The 21,650-nt window shown below is 40.0% G+C and overlaps 3 protein-coding genes across 3 annotated transcripts; all 3 read right to left on the bottom strand.

Annotated features, from left to right (window-relative positions):
• Positions 1–10,004: 10,004 nt before the first annotated feature.
• Positions 10,005–11,579, bottom strand: LOC122885594 (olfactory receptor 10J4-like). Its single transcript, XM_044216870.1, has one exon. It carries the CDS (start codon positions 11,095–11,097, stop codon positions 10,162–10,164), a length of 936 nt encoding a protein of 311 aa, XP_044072805.1. The 5' UTR covers positions 11,098–11,579; the 3' UTR covers positions 10,005–10,161.
• Positions 11,580–15,193: 3,614 nt separating this feature from the next.
• Positions 15,194–16,766, bottom strand: LOC122885585 (putative gustatory receptor clone PTE03). The gene has a single exon (XM_044216855.1). It carries the CDS (start codon positions 16,284–16,286, stop codon positions 15,351–15,353), a length of 936 nt encoding a protein of 311 aa, XP_044072790.1. The 5' UTR covers positions 16,287–16,766; the 3' UTR covers positions 15,194–15,350.
• Positions 16,767–19,044: 2,278 nt separating this feature from the next.
• On the bottom strand, positions 19,045–20,802 carry LOC122886068 (olfactory receptor 51E1-like). The gene has a single exon (XM_044217938.1). It carries the CDS (start codon positions 20,590–20,592, stop codon positions 19,675–19,677), a length of 918 nt encoding a protein of 305 aa, XP_044073873.1. The 5' UTR covers positions 20,593–20,802; the 3' UTR covers positions 19,045–19,674.
• Between the last annotated feature and the right edge of the window lie 848 nt (positions 20,803–21,650).

Consider the following 21,650-nt stretch of genomic DNA (forward strand, 5'->3'; position numbering starts at 1 on the left):
ATATATATATATATATATATATATATATATATATATATATATATATATATATATATATATATATATATATATATATATATATATATATATATATATATATATATATATATATATATATATATATATATATATATATATATATATATATATATATATATATATATATATATATATATATATATATATATATATGTATATATATATATATATATATATATATATATATGTATGTATATATATATATATATGTATGTATATATATATATATATATATATATATATATATGTATATATATATATATATATATATATGTATATATATATATATATATATATATATATATATATATATATATATATATATATATATATATATATATATATATATATATATATATATATATATATATATATATATATATATATATATATATGTATATATATATATATATATATATATATATATATATATGTATATATATATATATGTATATATATGTATATATATGGAAGAAGGATTTAAGGTGTAACCAATGTGTTTTGGCAAATTTAACACTATCTTGGGTTTGGCTGGGGCTGCCTAAGTGCTCCCCAATTCCAATGAAGAGCAGGACAGAACCGCTAATCTAGCCATTAACTGTGATACTACTGTAAGGCAGTGTATTGTGTTGTCCACAAGATGTCGCTATACCGCTTTTGTGTTAAGGCAGATTCAAGTGCCTTTAGCATGGTTTGAACCTCTTGATGTACCGTAGTGTTGATACTTTTCCTCAGTTCGTGTTATCAACGCTATAGGTAAGCCATGTTAACGATAGTGGAAGTTGCAATGAAAAATATCTTCGTTGTTATCACACTAAAGTTCATTTTATTCAGATATTTTGTGTTTTAAACTGTTAAAGACCTAAATGCAGAGTAATACGGAGAGTTAAAATGTTTTATTCTTTCGTTTAAATGTGATTAATGTGTGGTGGCTAATGCAAAGCTATCTATTATAATATAAGCAGTGAGTGCTTGCTATTGAGTTACATGTGCATTTGAAATGTACTTTGATAGTTTAAAATTTAACCTCAGTTCGTGTTATCAACGCTATAGATGTCGAGCGGTGGAATAAACGGTCAAGCCACAATCCCGAACCCCTCTGTGTCCGCGTCCCCTTCCTCTACCACCGTCCACGATCATTCACAACACAGCGCAGAGTAACAGCGGCGGTGCTGGAGACCACAGTACGCGCACGGAAAAAGAGAGAGAGGGCTACATCTTTGGTGTCATGACCCGGATGTGGCACTGATGGACCGAAGAGAATTCTACAGCCAGTGGTTTAATTGATATTTAATGAACAAACTGAAATACTAGACTGAACTGGTGATTTTGGGGAAACAGATAACCATCATCGCTATATCCTTTACAGTCTGCTGGGAATCTGAACTTTTTTGCCGTTTCAATTTGAGTAATTTGCTGTGATGTAAAACATATTTGATGGTTTTATGATAAGAGAGATTATTTTTATCTATTGAGATTTGTTACATTTATCTGACTGTGCATTTGCTTGATATTTAGTGAGACTCAAAGATGGATATTTGAGTTTAAACTGATGAGCCATTTCAGTGTATGAGTCTTTATAAGTTTTTATAAGTCATTCTTCATTGTGCCGATCTAACTGAAATATTCAGCTTGCTTTAGAACATTTTTATTTCTACAAGATTGTATTATTTGACTTAGATTCAACAACCACATCCAATCTAATTGCACTGCCATTAAACCCGCTCACACATAGTAAACACACATTTGGATTCTATGTTGCAGACCTATACGAACTCCCCTCAAAACATGCAGTGCCCCCCCAACGGTGCATCCAGTCTCCCACCGCCCGCAGAGCAATACACAAATGACCCTCCAGCCCTTATGAACTCACCCTATGCTGACCAGTATGTGACGCCAGTCCATGCACCAAGGCTACCAGGCTCTGGGGCCTCAGGGCAGGTACCTCCACTCTGCTTTGATGACAGCCCAGACGCAAGACCAGGTGGCCAGATAGATAAGTCAGCTGATGCGTCTGTTCGCAAACGCAATACACATGGGCCCTCAGAAGCTACACCTTGGCAGAGTTCTACACATCATGTTTTAGTTGAGATGCCAGCTGCGCAGCAGTCGCTCAAACACAACCCAGTTGCAGCACCGTATCCAGCCCAGCCTATTAGGCCCAGCCCCCAGGTATATTCCAGTTATTTGAATCCCCCTTCTGTGCCCGCGCCAAGTTTTCAGAGCCTGCCAGGGGCAAATACTACAGTTAAGCATGTAGCTGCTGAGCAGGCCTATCAAATGCATTTCCCCGAAACCACATTTAGCACTGCTCAAGTTCCAGGCTATAGTGGAGCCACCCCATCGCCTCCATTTGCTAATGCATGTGTTCCCAACACAACTCTGCACAGCCCTCAGGTAGCATTAGACCAGGCCGCTGCTGTTGCTCCTCCTGGTCTGTCTCCTCAACGGACACCAATTCCAGCTTCCCACCTCAACATGCATACGGATGCTCGCTCCCCAGTTGCCCCTCCCCCTGCATCTGTCAGCCAGTCGGCCCACCCACATGTGACGCAGTTCGGTCCTCCAGGTCGAGCGGCCACCGACCAAAGCCTTCCCATGGCAGCCTATGGAGGTTTCATGCAAACTCATCAGGTAAAAAATGTTCAAGTCTTCACGGGAAATCCAGACTGTAAGATACTGGTGGAAGACTGGATTCGTGACATGCAATACCTCTTGGAAGCAATAGAGCTCCCAATGCACCTTCGTTTCTCCACTGTTGTGCGGCACCTGGGGGGTGAAGCTCGAAATCTTATCCTTAACCTACCTCCCCATGATCAGACCCCTGAGAAAGCATTGGAGGAACTGAGGGCCGAATACAGTGATGCACGAGGCTCCCTAGACCCTTTGGCTGACTTCTATGAGCGGAGCCAGAAAGCGGGGGAGTCCGCCTGTTCTTATGCTATAGCACTGGAGGCAAAGCTGCGAACGGTAGAGGAGAAGCAAAGAGGAGGTAGGCCCTTCCTAGATCGAGATAGCAAACTAACCCGGCAGTTCATGAGAGGCCTCTCTGACGAGGAGGTGTACACCAGAATTGCACCAATGGCACCCAGGCTCTTGAGCTTCCGAGAGCTGCAGGCAGAGCTCTGAAATTTAGCTAGAGAAAGTAAAAAGTTCCAGGTGCTGAGTACAGCAAAGAAAACATATACTCAGGTGCAGTTAACATCAGGAGGGGGTGGAAACACCAAAGCAGAAAGGTCAAAGCACACATCTGAATTATCAGAGTTGACAGAAATGGTTAAGAAGTTAGCTCTCGTTCAGGAAGAACAAATGGCTAAGCTGTCACAACTGGAGATGAGAATGACCTCCCCACCCCTTGCCTCCCCATTAGCTTTCCAGCCAGCAAAGGGAAAAGCAAGCCAGAGTCCAAGCTTTACCTGTTACCGTTGTGGAGAGCCAGGCCACACTGCCAGAGTGTGCCGAGCAGTACTTCCGGATCCGAGCCCAGCTGAAGCCCAGCAGCCTAAGACTCCAGCTGACAGGCACATGCACCCTGCTCAACATTTAAACGCTTAGTACCCATGGCAGCTGGGGCATTCATGGGTACACAGCAAGGCCCCCAACCACCTGCAAAGAGGAATCACACTAAAGAAGGGGAAACACCCCTAGTGGGACCCAGGAACGAAGGGGAAGTAGAAGTCAATGGCAAGGCTTGTAAGGCCCTCATTGACTCCGGCTCACAGATCACCAGTATTACATACAACTACTGGCAGAGCCACCCAGCTCTACAGAAGCAGAAGCTACAGTCTTCTAAAATACCAATAGAGGGTGCAGCAGGTCAGGCCGTGCCCTACCATGGTGTCTTGCACATTGATCTGAAAGTGCTGGGGAAAGACCTTAAGGCTGTACCTACCTTCGTTGTTCCTGATTCCGACTATCGCTCTTCAGTCCCTCTGCTGGTGGGAACCAATGTCATTCGAGCCTCCCGAACTCACCTTCAAGAAGCCTATGGCCCACAGTTCCTGCGCCAGGTCAAAGAGAAGCATCCAGAGTGGTACGCAGCTTTACTGAAGATGGAGAGCGCCGAGCAAAGTGTAATGCATGATGTTGTGGGACCTGCTGTTTACACCGGTCGTACAATACGCATCCCGGGTGGGAAAGAGATGGATTTAAGGTGTAGGATTAAAGCTGGACCTCAAAGGAAGACTTATACGGCCTTGATAGAAGGCCATCCTTCTGTGCAGCTCCCCCAGGATATCCTGGTGGCCAAAGTGCTTGCAAATGTGAAAAGAGGTTGTGCTCCAGTTAGAGTGATGAATCTTTCCCAGCGAGTCATTACAATCAAACGACACACAAATCTGACCAGCGCAGTCCTAGTGGACAAGGTGGTGGAGTTCCCTGATAGAAAGCATGGTGAAGACGGGAACAGAGGGGCATGTCTCAGTCTGGACCAAGTAGTGCCTATCTGCGGGGTTGACCTAAGTGAAGCAGCGGTGGAAAGTGAAGACCAACGTGTTCTACTTAAGGATCTGTTGGACAAGAATGCAGATGTGTTCTCCCAGCATCCCAACGACTATGGTCACACCACAACTGTACAGCATGAGATTCCCCTGGTTGACCCGAGGCCCTTCCGACTGCCATACCGCAAGATACCCCCCTCCCAATGGCAAGATGTGAGGCGGTTATTGATGGAGATGGAGACAGCAGGAGTTATCCGCCCCAGTAAAAGTCCGTATGCATCCCCTGTGGTGGTTGTGACCAAGAAGGATGGATCCCTTCGATTGTGTATCGACTACCGGAAGCTCAACTCCTGCAGCACCCGAGATGCATTTCCCCTGCCAAGGATAGAGGAGGCTCTAGAGGCTTTGGGGCAAGCAAAGTACTTCTCCACCCTTGACCTTACATCGGGATACTGGCAGCTAGAGGTTGTGGAACATGATAAGCACAAGACAGCATTCAGCACTCCCATGGGGCTATTTGAGGCCAATAGAATGCCCTTTGGGCTGCAAAATGCACCCTCCACCTTCCAAAGGCTGATGACCTCCTGTTTTGGGGACTTAAATTTCACCCATCTCCTTATTTACCTTGATGATATTATCATTTTCTCTAAGTCCTTTCAGGAACATCTAGAGAGGCTCCAGCTGGCTTTTGATAGACTTCGGGAGCATGGGTTAAAACTGAAGCCCTCTAAGTGCCAGCTTGTGAGGAAGGAAGTGCAGTACTTGGGCCACTTGGTGTCAGCAGAGGGCATCAGGACAGACCCAGAGAAGATCAGCAAGGTCAAGGACTGGGTGAGGCCTACTAATCGTGTGGAAGTGCTGCGGTTTTTAGGTTTTGCAGGTTACTATAGGAGGTATGTTAAGGGCTACTCCAACTTGGCTGCCCCATTGTACCGCCTTACCTCCGGCGACCCTAGAAAGAAGAAAAGAGGGATAAAGAAAAGCCCAGACCCTGACCAGGCATTTCTGTGGACTGCAGACTGTGAGGAGGCCTTTCAGTCTTTAAAAGAAAAGCTGATAAGTGCACCAGTACTTGGCTATCCGGACTACAGTCAGCCCTTTCTGCTGCAGACTGATGCCTCAGGAATGGGACTTGGCACTGTGCTAGTACAAGTACAGGATGGGGTGGAAAGAGTCATTGCGTATGCGAGCAGAGGCCTGAGTCCACCTGAGACAAGGTATCCGGTGCACAAGCTTGAGTTCCTCGCTCTCAAGTGGGCCGTGACAGATAAGTTCCATGACCACCTCTACGGGCGCAAGTTCTCTGTTCTGACGGACAATAATCCTCTGAAATATGTAATGACCTCATCCAAACTCGACGCCACTGGTCAGCGATGGGTTTCTCATCTGTCCATATTTGACTTTGACATCCAATATCGGAGGGGACAAGATAACTCCGCTGACGCCCTCTCACGTATGTCCAATCAGGAGGTGGCGGAGACCCTGCAATCATGTCCGCAGCAGGTGAGGACTGGTGGACCGAGATATAAGGAGGCACAAACCACCCAGGAGCCTGAGGAGGTCTTAGGCGAGGACACAGCTGTCACAGTGGAGCCCGAAAGCTGTCTGCTGCTGGAGCCCAGTGAGGTGTATGTGGATGTGGGGATGGAGGCATTACCTGCTATGACCACACAGGAGCTTCGAGCGGGACAGAAGGAAGACCGAGTTATCGGTCCCATCCTCCACTTTAAGAGCAGGAACCACAAACCAAGCCACAGTGAGAGGATGAAAGTGGGTGCCACTGGGGGTCTCCTCTTAAAAGAGTGGAGGAGGTTAGTTGTAAAAAAAGGGATCCTGTATCGCAGTGTCAGAGATTGCCATAAAGGGGTGGTGGAGCAACTAATACTGCCAGAGAGGCGGCGTGAAACCGTCAAAACAGCCCTTCACAATGACTCAGGGCATCTGGGATTTGAGAGGACACTACAGATGATAAGAGAAAGATTTTACTGGCCAAGAATGTTTCAGGAGATCAAGGTTTGGTGCGAACAGTGTGAGAGATGCTGCCTGTGTGGACTTCCTGATGCTGGAGAAGTCTAAAGGGGGTATGGAGAATGTGCTCATTGTTACAGATCACTTTTCTCGCTATGCACAGGCCTACCCCACCAGGGACCAAAAGGCAGGCACAGTGGCCAGGGTCTTGTGGAGGAATTTCTTCTGCCGTTTTGGTTTCCCTGCAAAATTGCACGCAGATCAAGGGCGCAACTTTGAAAGCGCAATTGTGAGGGAGCTATGCAAGTGTGCTGGCATCATTAAGACCCACACCACGCCCTACCACCCCCAGGGCAACGGGACCACTGAAAGATTTAACCGTACCCTGATGAACATGCTGGGAACTCTAGAGCTGCACCAGAAGCCCCGGTGGCATGAGCATGTGGATGCCATGACACACGCATATAACTGCTCACGACATGACTCCACTGGATATAGCCCATACTACCTTATGTTTGGTAGACATCCCAGGCTCCCAGTGGACCTCATCTTCGGGTCCCCTTCAACGAACCAGCCATGTAAATACAGCGAGTATGTCCAGACCCTATACGACTCCCTGTCGCAGGCCTATGCCCTGGCTAATCAGACATCTCAGCTGGCGAAAGGACAGCAGAAAAAATACTATGAAAAAACAGCTAAGAGTGAAGACTTTAGTCCAGGGGATAGAGTCTTAGTCAAGGTCTGTCATGTGGAGGGGAGGCAGAAGTTAGGAGATCGATGGGAGGCACGACCATATGTTGTGGTGAAGAAACAACCAGGTTTGCCTGTGTACGTGGTGCGACCAGAAGATGGAGGAGCAGAGAGAGTGGTTCATAGAAACCTTTTGACGCAGTGTATGTTCCTCCCAGTGGAGCGGGACAAAGGAGTGATGGAAGAAGGGGGCGAGTCAGACGCTGAGATATGTGAGGCAGGCATTGAATCGGAAGCCGAAGAGAGAACAAGGAGTGACAGAGGAGATGCTGGACAGTACACAGATCGGAAAAACAGATAAAGAGGAGGAGCAAATAAACACAGAGGAGGCTGACATGCAGACAGATGAAACGAGTAGCGAAGAGACAGTGCTTGTGACTGGTAGTGGTGCCAACCCCACTCAAGGGCCCAACCCTCCGAGAAGAAACCCGAGAAGGAGCCAGCGTCCCCCAACTGAACTCTCACTCGAGTCCCAAGCTGTGGAACTAGAGAGTGACCACCAAAAGATAGAAAGAGGGAGGAAGTTGTGGTTAAAAGTCAGAAGTGAAAGGAGCAACAGGGAGCCATACTGCATGCACCCTGATAACAGTTAGCTACCCACTCCCACACTAATTACACACATCATGTGCAATACATTCACTCACAACCCATTCATTGTATTGAGTGTCATAGATTAGACCACACTTGAGTTTTGGGTCAATCAGATGGCTGGGACGCCATCAATTAAAGAAGGGGTGGATGTAAGGCAGTGTATTGTGTTGTCCACAAGATGTCGCTATACCGCTGTTGTGTTAAGGCAGATTCAAGTGCCTTTAGCATGGTTTGAACCTCTTGATGTACCGTAGTGTTGATACTTTTCCTCAGTTCGTGTTATCAACGCTATAGGTAAGCCATGTTAACGATAGTGGAAGTTGCAATGAAAAATATCTTCGTTGTTATCACACTAAAGTTCATTTTATTCAGATATTTTGTGTTTTAAACTGTTAAAGACCTAAATGCAGAGTAATACGGAGAGTTAAAATGTTTTATTCTTTCGTTTAAATGTGATTAATGTGTGGTGGCTAATGCAAAGCTATCTATTATAATATAAGCAGTGAGTGCTTGCTATTGAGTTACATGTGCATTTGAAATGTACTTTGATAGTTTAAAATTTAACCTCAGTTCGTGTTATCAACGCTATAGATGTCGAGCAGTGGAATAAACGGTCAAGCCACAATCCCGAACCCCTCTGTGTCCGCGTCCCCTTCCTCTACCACCGTCCACGATCATTCACAACACAGCGCAGAGTAACAGCGGCGGTGCTGGAGACCACAGTACGCGCACGGAAAGAGAGAGAGAGGGCTACACTACTAATGGACCAACCCTGAAGTTTTTATTTTATTTTTTAATAACCTGTAACCCCACAAAATAATGTAGTTTGCTATAGATGTTCCTTGGTTCGGATGCAACCAAGCAGCAATCTCTAGGGCTGAAAAATTAAATCAACGCGGAAGTGCCAATGCAGTTCCTCGAATGTCCACTTGAGGCTGGCGCCAAAAGCTAGTCAATCCCCATAGACCCCCATGTTAAAATGTCCAAATTTACAGCAGAAATAAACATGTTTAGAGCCTGGTACAAAAAATGGTTTTGGTCTCTATAGCTAATTTCCCCCTTCATGACAGCTGTACACGGGGTGAATTTTTAATAATATAACTCACCCGTTAAAATTATATTAAGACTTGAAGTTATGCAAAATGAAGGGCATGGCTGCTTTGAGTGACAGGTAGGTGCTGTCACAGGTGGCTAGCCGCTAGGTAGCTAGTCCCTAGCTGTCTGCTATCTCCAGCCACGCTCCACCTCTTTGCCCACCTTTGGATTAGCTGGGAGTAAGGCGGAGTCAGCCACTGCCAAGATGGGGTTGGCCGGAGCCACCACACTGAGCTTCTCGATGGCTCTTCAGAAACCTATGGGTGATGTCACGGAGACCATGTCCATGTTTTATACAGTCTATGGATGCATCGCTTGTGCTGCAAGTTAGCGCTTGCTTTTATGTTTCTGGTTTCGTTCAGACTAAAAAAACAGCCAAGTGGAAAAAAACATTTGCCTCCCTGCTGTTATTCTGAGTTGAAGACATTATAAAGTTTGACAGTTACATTTGGTGAAAATAACTACAGAAGTAAAGTGTGAGCAAACCATTGGCAAAATGGCAGCAAAGCCATTATCACTCGCAGTCACAATAATGCAATAAGGACCCTATTTCAATCAATTCAGCTCATTAAAAATGAGCTATACATAGTTTGTTTGTGTCTGATTTCACTTAACTGCTACAAGTATGTCAGCTAGTTTAGACTACTGACATGGTGTGACTAAGGCTAGCAATGGAAGTAACAATCATGGAATGATGCATGAACGCTCACTAGTCAGAACAATGAGAGGTTTTCTCTTTCTGCAGACATTGCATGAATGCAGCACTAGTCACAAAATAGTAGATACAACAATTGGATGGTTGAGAGAAATAATGTTGCCAACAGAGTTAAATGGGAGTTATGATTGTACTTCTTAGTGTCCGTTTACTTGTCAGCATTTTCTCAAAATAATATGACTAAATTTGTTTTAATTCATTTTTATTATTAGGAGGAGCAATGCACACTAGTGCATGAATATATAGCTTATACAGGGAAGATAAGATTAGAGTTACGAGGTCAAATTTAATATTACCAAGTTTCCCATCTATTTCAGTGTAGAATGTGCCATAGATGCCACAGTTATGATGCTCTACTCACTTTGATTGAACTTTTTTTTTGACACACTGCACACGGGGCAATGCAGTTTAGTTCTAGGTTAACTTTTATTTTGAGACCTTAGTCACACAGCCGCAGACAGGCCTTCTCCTTGCTTTAAAAGACAATCTTTCACAGACAACATAATATGAATATATTTAGTACAGAATGTTGGGATTTTTTAAAGTAATTATTTCAGTGAGAGTTTAAGAACGAGTTTTTAAACATGGTAAGGTCTTGAAAATGTGTCTTCTTATTTCTGGTAACTTCAAACCGTACAAAAGAGGGTTCAGAAGTGGAGGTATCATTACAAACTCCAATGATAAAATTACAGCAAAAAATGGGTTTAGCTTTTCAACATTAAAACGACTTAAGGCAATATCACAAAATACAGTGATGGAATAACTGACAAATGAAATAGTATGCGGTAAGCAGGTTTGGAACACTTTGCTCTTGAACTCGGATGAGCTTCTCCTGCACACAAGCATAATTCGAAAGTAGGTATACAAGACATAGATCAGGGGCAGAATTATTGTAATTGTGGTTACAAGCAAGCCAACAATATTGTTGATAACAGTGGTGACACATGACAGTTTAGCAATATTCCAGATGGCACAGTATACTTTTAGGATCTTGTTGCCACACAGAGGAAGCCTGACGGCCAAATAAAGACACAATGCAATGGAAAAGGTCGGAAAGATCCAAGCAAAGGCTGCCAACCTACAGACTCTCTTAGGGGTTACCTTGCTGTGATAGTGTAAAGGATCACATACAGCAACATATCTGTCATATGCCATAATGCTGAGAATGGTCATTTCATGGAAAGCATATGTGTAAATAATATAGATCTGAGTGAAACAAGCTGGACGTGAGATTAAATGAGAATCAGACAGAAGGTCCATAAGGAATCTGGGGAAGAAACCAGAAGAACCATACAGAGAGTTGACAGACAAAAATGCAATGAAAATATACATGGGCTCATGAAGTGTTCTCTCCCGTGATATTACTAGTATTATAACAAGATTAGCAGAGACAATAATGGCAAACAGCAGGAAGCACAGTACAAACGCTGGATAGCGGTAAGACCCTATGTTCACATACATGGTGAGGTTAAATTGAAACATTATAGTGTCATTCTCCATTTCACACACTCCGGTTGAAACAGAGATTCCTTGTGAAAAATCCTTAAACCCTTCTTGTAATAATATCTTTCAGTATTGTTTCTGGAAATCTGGAAATCATCTCCTCTGATATTGAGATCCTGAGCTGTGAAGTGGAAGACACTGAATATGTAATTACTTACAGCTTATTTTTTAAGCAATGAGTATGAAGTATGACCAAAACGTTCAATAAAACATATGAAAGCTTGTTATCACTATTCTTTTAGTTTCAAGATATTTTATACTTGCCACGTTAAAGAATGTTTTCAACACGTTGCTGTCCAGGTCCCTGATTGTGAGTGTGTTAGAGGAGTCTGTATATTTTATGGTGGGGTTAGAAAAAGTAAGAATACTTTGGAAATCAGAGATTGGCTGACTTCATTGCCACCAAGACAAACAAAGGCCCAGTGGAATAACACTCTAGGTGGCCTGGCAATTCTTTACAGATTCAAATGATCTTTTCACCAAATTAACTTTGTCCACTTAATCTTTAGTCAAGTATATAGCATAAGCAAGGTATTCATACCTAATGCGAAATGGTATGATTATGAGTTTATTTCATCCATTCCATCTATTGCAGGCTATTCAAAATGCAGTAAATTACCTGTTTCCCACAAAAGTTACCTAATTCTCCTTTCCCTTCAATATTATTCCAGTTAATCCATGTGTGCTTGGACCACTGAGTAGACATACTGAGGTAAACCCTTTTGTTTTGGGTTGCTGCTACCTGAAATGTTGCTGTTTAACTAAATCAGGGTTCAACAATAAAGTTTTTGCCACCAGCCCAGTCAAGCAAGAATCTACTGGCCCAACAAAATTTCTACTGGCCCTGATTAAAATTTTAACTGTGTGTCTGAACAGTGTCCTGTATGGCAACTACAACGCCAGTGTGCATGTTTCCGCCGGTGAAATGTAAGGAAATAAAGTTGGGGTTTTGTTGTTTTTTTAAAATCAACTTTTACCCCACTTTATTGAATACCAAAGTTCATACAGGCATCTGTAGAAAGTGAAATTAGTTCATTACAATACAACTGAGAACACGACTGCCACGAATACTGATAAAAGCAAATAATTTAAATTAGGAAGTAAAATAATAAAGATAAATTATTAAAAAAGGATGATGTGTCTTATAAAAGTGTGAGACAAGGGATTGCTTAAAATACAATTCTAGGGAGTCAAGTAGTTTTGATGAATTCTTAATATTAACATCTCAAGGATTTTAAGACGGCCAATTCATTTTAAAATGCTTCAAAAACAGGAGATCTACATTTGTGTAAATAATATTTTGCCAGCAGAATTAAATTGATTACAAGATATTCAGTAGGCCTATATCAGTATTCGTGGCACTTATGTTCTCAGTTGTATTGTAATGAACAAATGTTATGTTCTACAGATGCCTGTTTGAACTTTTGTATTTAATAATGTTGGTAAAAAGAGTTGATTTTAAAAACAAAATAATATTCCTTACATTTGATGCACACTGGCGTTGTAGTCGCCATACAGGGACGCCGTTCAGGTTCAGACCGAGCGGCAACCTCCAGGCCTGAAAAGTGAAGCCAATGCGAAGTGTCTTAAACCTGCATTCTTTCTAATGGCCAGCAGGGGCGACTCCACTGGTTGCAAAAAGAAGTCTGATTGTATAGAAGTCTGAGAAAATGCCCCTACTTCTCATTTGATTTTAATAACTCAGTAAACATTTTCCTAATGAGTTTATGGTCTCAATCGCTAGTTTCAAGTCTTCTTCAATACAGCATTTTGTAAATGATGGTCCCATTTCGTCTAAGAACTTGGACCCTTTCACAGTGTGTTTTCAGTTCATGAATGTTAATTGTAACAATCTGGTCGTCTAAAAATGTCTTGTTCAGCGTTCGATTGTACTAAAAGATACTCTAAGAAGTCGGCTGTTATTTTTTTCCGTTAAGTACATTTTGTTTTAAACCTGTTCTTCGCTAGCCAAAATTACCATCCCAATTAATATCACAGTTAACATGAATTATGGATGCACCTTGCTAACCAAGCTAGCTCGCTCCACCCTCTCGTCCAAATACGGTCACTTCCGGTTCCAAAAAAACAAGATGCCAAAATCCCAAACACTGTTTGCAACAGCGTTTAGAAACGGCAATTGGATAACACCTCTGCCGGTCATAGTGTGCAGGCGCCAGTGTTGCCAACTTCACTAGATTTAGTGACTTTTCAGACCCTCTTAGCGACTTTATTTCTAAAAAGCGACTAGCAACAAATTCAGTGACTTATTCAGACCATCAGGGAAAAGGCGAGAAATATATTAAAATATATTGTAATTCATTACCATGCATGCTGCGGCTCTTCTGCCAACAGTGTCTCTTTTCCTGTCCTCGTAATGTATCTACATAACTATGTAACATGCGTCATAATGCACAAATTGAGCAGTTTCCACAAGTACACCTAAATATGAAATTAAAATAACGTTAGATACCCTCCAGGCAGTCAATAAAGTTGTTACTGTGATGTAGAGGCAGTGCACAGTTAAAATGTTACGTATGAAAGATAAATTTGTTACACATTAATAACTTACTATTCTGTTGTTCTGCCTATGTTTCAGTATCAGACTCGGCTGAACCGAAACTATAGTTACCGGCTGAAGCGGCTTTTTTTTGGATCACACTACCTTGCTCATCAGGAAGTGAGATGCCTCACTCGGTAGCTAAAATGGAGCGTTCAAGACACAGGGTGAAAAGAGGTGCTGCAGCAATGTGCAGTTTGGGAAGTAATATAGTGTTTTTTAAAAATTAAACCATGTAGGTTTACATGATTTTACCCTTGTGGTACAACACCAAAATAAAATTATGAATCTGAAAATGAGCATAATATGACAACTTTAAATGTTTTTTGTTTTAAACTTTTTCAAGCACTGACCCAATTGGGCAACTGGCTGATTATATTTACTGGCCTATTTATTATAGTTAACTAAAACTAAACTAAAAACTAAAACTAGATGTGAAAAAACATTTTAGTTAACTGAAATAAAAATAGAAACTAGACTTTAAAAAAATAAAAACTAACTGAAACTAGATATACAGGAAATGTCTATAGTTTTAGTCTTTGTCAATTTGGTCAAATTTGTCACCATAACAAGCATGCCTCCTGCATTGGTGCATATGTTTATTGAAACCTGGATGTCCACATGACTGTGAGTCAATCGCCTTCACAAAATGTTGTGTTTGTATTGTAACACTTATTCTGAACTTCTTAAATCTTGCCCCTGACAAATACCCCCCGTATTATAATTTTTAAAAAAACTAATACTGAAACTAATAAAAACTAAACTAAAACTAAACATTTTTAAACAATAAAAACTAAACTGAAACGAGCAAACCCACTCTGGAAACTAACTGAAACTAAACTGAATTGAAAACAAAAATTAAAAAATATTATAAAAATATAAACTAATGAAAAATACAAACTATAATAACTCTGCTGTATATCGACTACTTCCGTGTGTGGTTCATTGAAGTCTGTGACTAATTCAGTCAATTCAGCTCATTAAAAATGAGCTATACATAGTTTGTTTGTGTCTGATTTCACTTAACTGCTACAAGTATGTCAGCTAGTTTAGACTACTGACATGGTGTGACTAAGGCTAGCAATGGAAGTAACAATCATGGAATGATGCATGAACGCTCACTAGTCAGAACAATGAGAGGTTTTCTCTTTCTGCAGACATTGCATGAATGCAGCACTAGTCACAAAATAGTAGATACAACAATTGGATGGTTGAGAGAAATAATGTTGCCAACAGAGTTAAATGGGAGTTATGATTGTACTTCTTAGTGTCCGTTTACTTGTCAGCATTTTCTCAAAATAATATGACTAAATTTGTTTTAATTCATTTTTATTATTAGGAGGAGCAATGCACACTAGTGCATGAATATATAGCTTATACAGGGAAGATAAGATTAGAGTTACGAGGTCAAATTTAATATTACCAAGTTTCCCATCTATTTCAGTGTAGAATGTGCCATAGATGCCACAGTTATGATGCTCTACTCACTTTGATTGAACTTTTTTTTTTGACACACTGCACACGGGGGCAATGCAGTTTAGTTCTAGGTTAACTTTTATTTTGAGACCTTAGTCACACAGCCGCAGACAGGCCTTCTCCTTGCTTTAAAAGACAATCTTTCACAGACAACATAATATGAATATATTTAGTACAGAATGTTGGGATTTTTTAAAGTAATTATTTCAGTGAGAGTTTAAGAACGAGTTTTTAAACATGGTAAGGTCTTGAAAATGTGTCTTCTTATTTCTGGTAACTTCAAACCGTACAAAAGAGGGTTCAGAAGTGGAGGTATCATTACAAACTCCAATGATAAAATTACAGCAAAAAATGGGTTTAGCTTTTCAACATTAAAACGACTTAAGGCAATATCACAAAATACAGTGATGGAATAACTGACAAATGAAATAGTATGCGGTAAGCAGGTTTGGAACACTTTGCTCTTGAACTCGGATGAGCTTCTCCTGCACACAAGCATAATTCGAAAGTAGGTATACAAGACATAGATCAGGGGCAGAATTATTGTAATTGTGGTTACAAGCAAGCCAACAATATTGTTGATAACAGTGGTGACACATGACAGTTTAGCAATATTCCAGATGGCACAGTATACTTTTAGGATCTTGTTGCCACACAGAGGAAGCCTGACGGCCAAATAAAGACACAATGCAATGGAAAAGGCCGGACAGATCCAAGCAAAGGCTGCCAACCTACAGACTCTCTTAGGGGTTACCTTGCTGTGATAGTGTAAAGGATCACATACAGCAACATATCTGTCATATGCCATAATGCTGAGAATGGTCATTTCATAGGAAGCATATGTGTAAATAATATAGATCTGAGTGAAACAAGCTGGACGTGAGATTAAATGAGAATCAGACAGAAGGTCCATAAGGAATCTGGGGAAGAAACCAGAAGAACCATACAGAGAGTTGACAGACAAAAATGCAATGAAAATATACATGGGCTCATGAAGTGTTCTCTCCCGTGATATTACTAGTATTATAACAAGATTAGCAGAGACAATAATGGCAAACAGCAGGAAGCACAGTACAAACGCTGGATAGTGGTAAGACCCTATGTTCACATACATGGTGAGGTTAAATTGAAACATTATAGTGTCATTCTCCATTTCACACACTCCGGTTGAAACAGAGATTCCTTGTGAAAAATCCTTAAACCCTTCTTGTAATAATATCTTTCAGTATTGTTTCTGGAAATCTGGAAATCATCTCCTCTGATATTGAGATCCTGAGCTGTGAAGTGGAAGACACTGAATATGTAATTACTTACAGCTTATTTTTTAAGCAATGAGTATGAAGTATGACCAAAACGTTCAATAAAACATATGAAAGCTTGTTATCACTATTCTTTTAGTTTCAAGATATTTTATACTTGCCACGTTAAAGAATGTTTTCAACACGTTGCTGTCCAGGTCCCTGATTGTGAGTGTGTTAGAGGAGTCTGTATATTTTATGGTGGGGTTAGAAAAAGTAAGAATACTTTGGAAATCAGAGATTGGCTGACTTCATTGCCACCAAGACAAACAAAGGCCCAGTGGAATAACACTCTAGGTGGCCTGGCAATTCTTTACAGATTCAAATGATCTTTTCACCAAATTAACTTTGTCCACTTAATCTTTAGTCAAGTATATAGCATAAGCAAGGTATTCATACCTAATGCGAAATGGTATGATTATGAGTTTATTTCATCCATTCCATCTATTGCAGGCTATTCAAAATGCAGTAAATTACCTGTTTCCCACAAAAGTTACCTAATTCTCCCTTTCCCTTCAATATTATTCCAGTTAATCCATGTGTGCTTGGACCACTGAGTAGACATACTGAGGTAAACCCTTTTGTTTTGGGTTGCTGCTACCTGAAATGTTGCTGTTTAACTAAATCAGGGTTCAACAATAAAGTTTTTTGCCACCAGCCCAGTCAAGCAAGAATCTACTGGCCCAACAAAATTTCTACTGGCCCTGATTAAAATTTTAACTGTGTGTCTGAACAGTGTCCTGTATGGCAACTACAACGCCAGTGTGCATGTTTCCGCCGGTGAAATGTAAGGAAATAAAGTTGGGGTTTTTGTTGTTTTTTTAAAATCAACTTTTACCCCACTTTATTGAATACCAAAGTTCATACAGGCATCTGTAGAAAGTGAAATTAGTTCATTACAATACAACTGAGAACACGACTGCCACGAATACTGATAAAAGCAAATAATTTAAATTAGGAAGTAAAATAATAAAGATAAATTATTAAAAAAGGATGATGTGTCTTATAAAAGTGTGAGACAAGGGATTGCTTAAAATACAATTCTAGGGAGTCAAGTAGTTTTGATGAATTCTTAATATTAACATGTCTCAAGGATTTTAAGACGGCCAATTCATTTTAAAATGCTTCAAAAACAGGAGATCTACATTTGTGTAAATAATATTTTGCCAGCAGAATTAAATTGATTACAAGATATTCAGTAGGCCTATATCAGTATTCGTGGCACTTATGTTCTCAGTTGTATTGTAATGAACAAATGTTATGTTCTACAGATGCCTGTTTGAACTTTTGTATTTAATAATGTTGGTAAAAAAGAGTTGATTTTAAAAACAAAATAATATTCCTTACATTTGATGCACACTGGCGTTGTAGTCGCCATACAGGACGCCGTTCAGGTTCAGACCGAGCGGCAACCTCCAGGCCTGAAAAGTGAAGCCAATGCGAAGTGTCTTAAACCTGCATTCTTTCTAATGGCCAGCAGGGGGCGACTCCACTGGTTGCAAAAAGAAGTCTGATTGTATAGAAGTCTGAGAAAATGCCCCTACTTCTCATTTGATTTTAATAACTCAGTAAACATTTTCCTAATGAGTTTATGGTCTCAATCGCTAGTTTCAAGTCTTCTTCAATACAGCATTTTGTAAATGATGGTCCCATTTCGTCTAAGAACTTGGACCCTTTCACAGTGTGTTTTCAGTTCATGAAAGTTAATTGTAACAATCTGGTCGTCTAAAAATGTCTTGTTCAGCGTTCGATTGTACTAAAAGATACTCTAAGAAGTCGGCTGTTATTTTTTTCCGTTAAGTACATTTTGTTTTAAACCTGTTCTTCGCTAGCCAAAATTACCATCCCAATTAATATCACAGTTAACATGAATTATGGATGCACCTTGCTAACCAAGCTAGCTCGCTCCACCCTCTCGTCCAAATACGGTCACTTCCGGTTCCAAAAAGCCAAGATGCCAAAATGCCAAACTCGAGGCTTCAAAACGGTAGTCCACAAACCAATGGGTGACGTCACGGTGGCTACGTCCACTTCTTTCATACAGTCTATGGTTCAGACACAGGGGCATAGAGCGGCATTCACAAACACTGTTTGCAACAGCGTTTAGAAACAGCAATTGGATAACATCCTCTGCCGGTCATAGTGTGCAGGCGCCAGTGTTGCCATCTTCACTAGATTTGGTGACTTTTCAGACCCTCTCGTTATGTGTTTTGTGTGTTTTTGGGTCCAACATGATTGATATAGTATGTCAAAGTGAAAAAATAACTGTAAGGTCATATAGGTGATATTGTGCTGGGACAAAAGATAGCAAACATTGGCATGGTAAACAAAATCAAAAGTGTTCAAAAACAGCCAAAGTAGCCCAAGACTTCTGAGTGTTTTAAGGCATTTTCTAAACTTCACCCTTAACAGACTAAAGGGCAAATTTGAGTAAATGGATTTCTGTGACACTTGGTCATAGTTGTCTCTCCAGCTACACAATTGGAAATGTTTCTCCAGTTAGGCCAGTTTGCAGTGTTTGAACTGGAAAACCACAGTGCATATGATTGATTGTGCCAATTTATGAAAACTAAATTGCATTTTATTTCAAACAGAGCACATAACCTAAATAATTCTTAATACAGTGTATTACAGTGTAATGTATGTACAGATTGAAACAAATGTCAGGAAGATCTTACCATAAAAATGTATGCTATATTAGAAGACATGATCTTGTATTGTTTTCAAAATAAATCAAAACTATTATGTCCAACACTTGATCATTCACACATAGCCTGAGTTCCTGAAATTTTGTGGTGAAAATGAGGCCACTTAAAATAAAATACCAATATGTGTTATGTGCTTGGAAAATAAGTCATAGATTGACCCCTAGAAAAAGTGGTGGCACTTCAAAGTAATATGTTGTTGGTGGTGGGGTGGATAGGTACACTGGTATTTACTTTTTTTTCTTTAAGAGCTTTATTTATTTCTTATTGAAGCATAACCAAACATGTTTACACTGGCTAAGGACTGGTAACATTTTTATGTTACAAAAATGTGAAATAGCATGTTCAGTTTGTCTTGTTAGTCTGGTCTCCATTCTCCTTAAGCTTTCTTGTGAGAGTCAATTAAAATGTCAAATGCTTTTTATTTGCACTGACACACAGTTCATAGCCTCTGTAGATTAATGTGTTCCCATAGTCTGTGCTATACAATATGCTGTGGTGTGGTTCTAACTGATCTTTTTTAAGACATTATTTTATGCTATTTTAACATCCTTAAAATGTGTCTTCTAATTTCTGGTAATTTAAGGCCATACATGAGAGGGTTCAGAACTGGAGGAATAATAACAAACTCTAGTGACAGAATTACAGCCACAAATGGATTTATCTCTTCAAGATTATACCGGCTCAAGGCAATATCACAAAATCCCGTAATGGAATAAATCACAAATGAAACAATATGTGGCAGACAGCTCTGTAATACTTTCCCTTTGAATTCTGCTGAGCTTTTCCAGCAAACAACTACAATTTGCAAATAGGTATACAGGACATAAAAAAAGGGAAAGAAAACTGTAGTTATGGTCAAAAGCAAACCATAAATGTTGTTGACATAAGTGTTAACACATGATAATTTTACAACATTCCAGTTGGCACAGAACACTTTTTGTATCTCATTATCACATAAAGGAAGCCTGGCAGACAAAAAAATTAATGCCATGAGACCAAAGGCTGGAAAACTCCAAGCCAATGCTGCCAACTTTAAAACAGTTTTAGAGGTCATCTTTCTGTGATAGTGTAAAGGATGACAAACAGCAACATATCTATCATATGCCATAATGCTCAGAATGGTCACTTCATATGAAGCATATGTGTAAATAATATAGATCTGAGTGAAACAAGCTGGACGTGAGATCAAATGAGAATCAGACAGAAGGTCCATGAGGAATCTGGGGAAGAAACCAGAAGACCCATACAAAGCGTTCACAGATAACAAAGCAATAAACATATACATGGGCTCATGTAGTGTTCTTTCTCGAGATATCACCAGTATTATGACAAGATTAGCAGAGACAATAAAGCTGTAGAGCAAGAGGCAAAAAACAAAGGCTGGATAGCGGTAGTGTCCAATGTTCACAAACATGGTGAGGTTAAAGTAAAAGGAAACTGTACTGTTTTCCATTCCACTCACAATAAATCAGCAACAAATAATTCAGTATTTGTGTCTTTGTTGTTGGACAAATTCTCATTCCTGTCTTGAGAAATCATTAATCTGGTTTGACAGAGTCTGCAGCATCTGTGAGGAAAATTTAAGCAGTTTTATGATAAAATTAACAAACTTCAGTATAAGCATTGGAACATAATGTAATATAGTACTGGTCATACCTGCAGTCACTATACTCACTGAACTAGGGGTCAATAATCTTAAAGTGTGTTCTACATTTTGCTCTTGGTTAGATCTATAGACACATAAGTGTAGGTAATGGGAGGAGTTAGGGGTTTTTATATTGTCTGACTCTGGACATGTCATCACAGTTGTTCTACTCTAGAGAATTATGATGGTAACATGGTAATAAACCCGAACCCGAGAGGATTAAAATAATCATTCTGTTGCTAGTCCAAGTCGTTACATTCAGTTCAAATCAACAAGACTTGTATTAGTATTAGTATTTATTGCATGAAAGAACAGGTCAGAATCTCAAAGGGGCAGAAATAAAGTAAAATAAACATAAGATGTGGATAAGTTAAATGTTTGACAGAGTTCTTCTTTTCTATAATTAATAGAGCAACTTTTTTTATAACTGTGATATCCTGAAAATCTGTAGACATCAAGTGTTAAGGTGAAGAGTTAAATATCAAAGAATCAATTTACTAGAAGGAGACTTATCAGTGAGATACAATATTTGTGTATGACATATGATTTTATTTAAAATAGATGATTAACATTAATGGCCTAATAAATTACAGTTCACATCAATCTCAGCTGAAATCAAAGCATGCACATTTATCAATTCATGTCAAAAGTAACAGTTGCATGCTCACCACACATTTCACTTCACAGAACGTACCGTGAAGTTTATTATCACGATATTGTAGTCAAACTAAATTTAAGGAGACATTTTCAATTAGCCTAGTTCTGATCGTAGTGTAAGAAAGTTGATTAGGACACCAGATACTTTGTCTTTTTACTTAGACATTATTCATGAGTTATATGGATTGTTTTTCCCCAACACAACATTC

The sequence above is a fragment of the Siniperca chuatsi genome, linkage group LG12 (assembly GCF_020085105.1).
Source record: "Siniperca chuatsi isolate FFG_IHB_CAS linkage group LG12, ASM2008510v1, whole genome shotgun sequence".
NCBI lineage: Eukaryota > Metazoa > Chordata > Actinopteri > Centrarchiformes > Sinipercidae > Siniperca > Siniperca chuatsi.